The sequence below is a fragment of the Mercurialis annua genome, linkage group LG6 (genome assembly GCF_937616625.2).
Source record: "Mercurialis annua linkage group LG6, ddMerAnnu1.2, whole genome shotgun sequence".
Taxonomy (NCBI): Eukaryota; Viridiplantae; Streptophyta; class Magnoliopsida; order Malpighiales; family Euphorbiaceae; genus Mercurialis; species Mercurialis annua.
The window spans coordinates 33,129,256-33,131,020 of NC_065575.1; the positions used below are offsets into that span (position 1 = coordinate 33,129,256).

Below are 1,765 nucleotides of genomic sequence, written 5' to 3' on the forward strand. Positions count from 1 at the left end.
TCGTGTAGTAGTGGCCTTCCCAAGATTGCGTTATAGGCGAAGTCCATATTGACTACCATGAATTCCGCTCGGACTTCTTTATAGATTTCCCCATCCCCCAGTTGGATGCTTATCTCTAATGATCCTTCCACCTGTACAGATTTGCCTCCCAGTCCTACCAATGGAGTGGATACTCGTGTCAAACTTTCCTTTTTTAGTCCGATCCTTCCAAACACCTCCATCGTGATCATGTTGACCGAACTTCCCGTGTCTACAAGCATCCGGGATACTTCGAAATTGTTTAGTCGCCCCTTGACAACCAGGGCGTCTTCGTGGGGGAGTGATAAGCCATGGCTATCACCTTCTGAAAAAGATATGCTTCCAAACTTCTTTGCTTCTGGTGCACTTGGGCTGACAGAATAGACCGTCCTAGCCGCTTTCTTTCTTGTGGTGTTGCTGTCTCCTCCGGTTGATCCGCCCATTATCACGTTGACCACGCCTGCGGGGTCCGGCCTAGGTCTTCTGGTGGTCTCTTCTTTTCTTTCTTTCTGCTTCCATTTCCCTGGTTTCGGCGTCCCTTTTCACGAACTGGGAAAGGGAGCCTCTTTCTATTAATTTCTCTATTTCTTCCTTCAGGTGCCAGCATTCATCTGTGGTGTGGCCGTTATCTCTGTGGAACTCACAGTATTTGCTGTTGTCCCTCTTGCTGGCTGATGAGGCATTCATTTTTCTTGGCCACCTGACCTTCTCCCGGTTGTCTTTCACCCAAAATAATACATTGGTTCTGGTAGTGTTTAGGGGGGTGTATCGCCTGTCCTCATCCGTTTTTCTCTTATTTCTGAAACGGTCGTTGCCTTTTTCCCCGAACCTTTTTCCTATGGGCGATCTATCCCCATTCCTTCTTTCTGAGAATGTTCTTTCTTCCGTCCGTCCATGCCGGTTTTCTATCTCTCTCAGTCCGTCATCCACCCGGATTTGTGTATGTGCGATGGTCATCAACGTAGTGAACGATTTTGGTGATTTAGCCAGCAATTCTTTTCTCAGGTCTGAATTAGTGGTCCCGTTGAGCAGTGCTGTATAGGCGATCTCCTGACTCAGTTCTTCTATCTGCATTGCCTCTTTGTTGAACCTTTCTATATATTCCTGAGTGTTTCCCCGTCTCTTTGCATGATGGCTAGCAGGTCTGTGGACAGCTTCTTTTGAGGGATGCATGCTATGAATCTGGCCTGAAATAAACCTGAGAATTGCTTGAATGTTTGAATCGAGCCCGGCTTCAAGCTTTGGTACCATTCCTGTGCCAGGCCTTTCAGGGTAGTGGGAAACAGTTTGCACAATACATGATCCAGGTTTGTCTGAACATTGATTACTGCTTGGAATTTATGCACATGGCTCTTGGGGCAACCGGTCCCATCATAAGATTCCAAATTTGGAGGATACTTGAATTTAGCAGGGAACTCGTGAGAGATGATGAGATCTGCAAGAGGTGAATCACTCCGAAGGGATGTATCTATGTCTTCACATCTTATCCCGAGCCTGCTCATGACCTGACGTACTCTTTCCTCCAGACGTTCTTCTCTTTCCTTGGGAGCGTGTTGTTATTCCATCCACCTTTCCTCGTCCGGGATTGTTATGGGGGCGTTTTGTCTCTGGGTAGAGTTGTCCGGCGTCTTTTCTAGTCCGAGCGGTTCCTTTCCCTTATCTATGGATGAGGTCGACTTCTCTGCAGATGATTTTGTTGATTTGGGCTCTTGCGATTGTAGCGATACTGTCTGTTTGATGTCTTTTA

At 47.1% G+C, this 1,765-nt stretch overlaps 1 protein-coding gene across 1 annotated transcript; it reads right to left on the reverse strand.

Moving 5' to 3' along the window:
• Positions 1-492: 492 nt before the first annotated feature.
• LOC126687774 (uncharacterized) lies at positions 493-1,520 on the reverse strand. Its single transcript, XM_050382330.1, has 2 exons — positions 1,382-1,520; positions 493-1,331 (listed from the first exon to the last, which is right to left on the reverse strand). The coding sequence occupies exons 1-2, from the start codon at positions 1,518-1,520 to the stop codon at positions 493-495; spliced, it is 978 nt and encodes a 325-aa protein (XP_050238287.1).
• Positions 1,521-1,765: the final 245 nt, after the last annotated feature.

Coding starts and splice junctions, on each gene's coding strand:
- LOC126687774 (XM_050382330.1), bottom strand. CDS start 1,520: ATGAGCAGGCTCGGGATAAGATGTGAAGACATAGATACATCCCTTCGG. Junction 1,332..1,381: donor GGAATCTTATGATGGGACCG/GTTGCCCCAAGA, acceptor ATCAATGTTCAG/ACAAACCTGGATCATGTATT.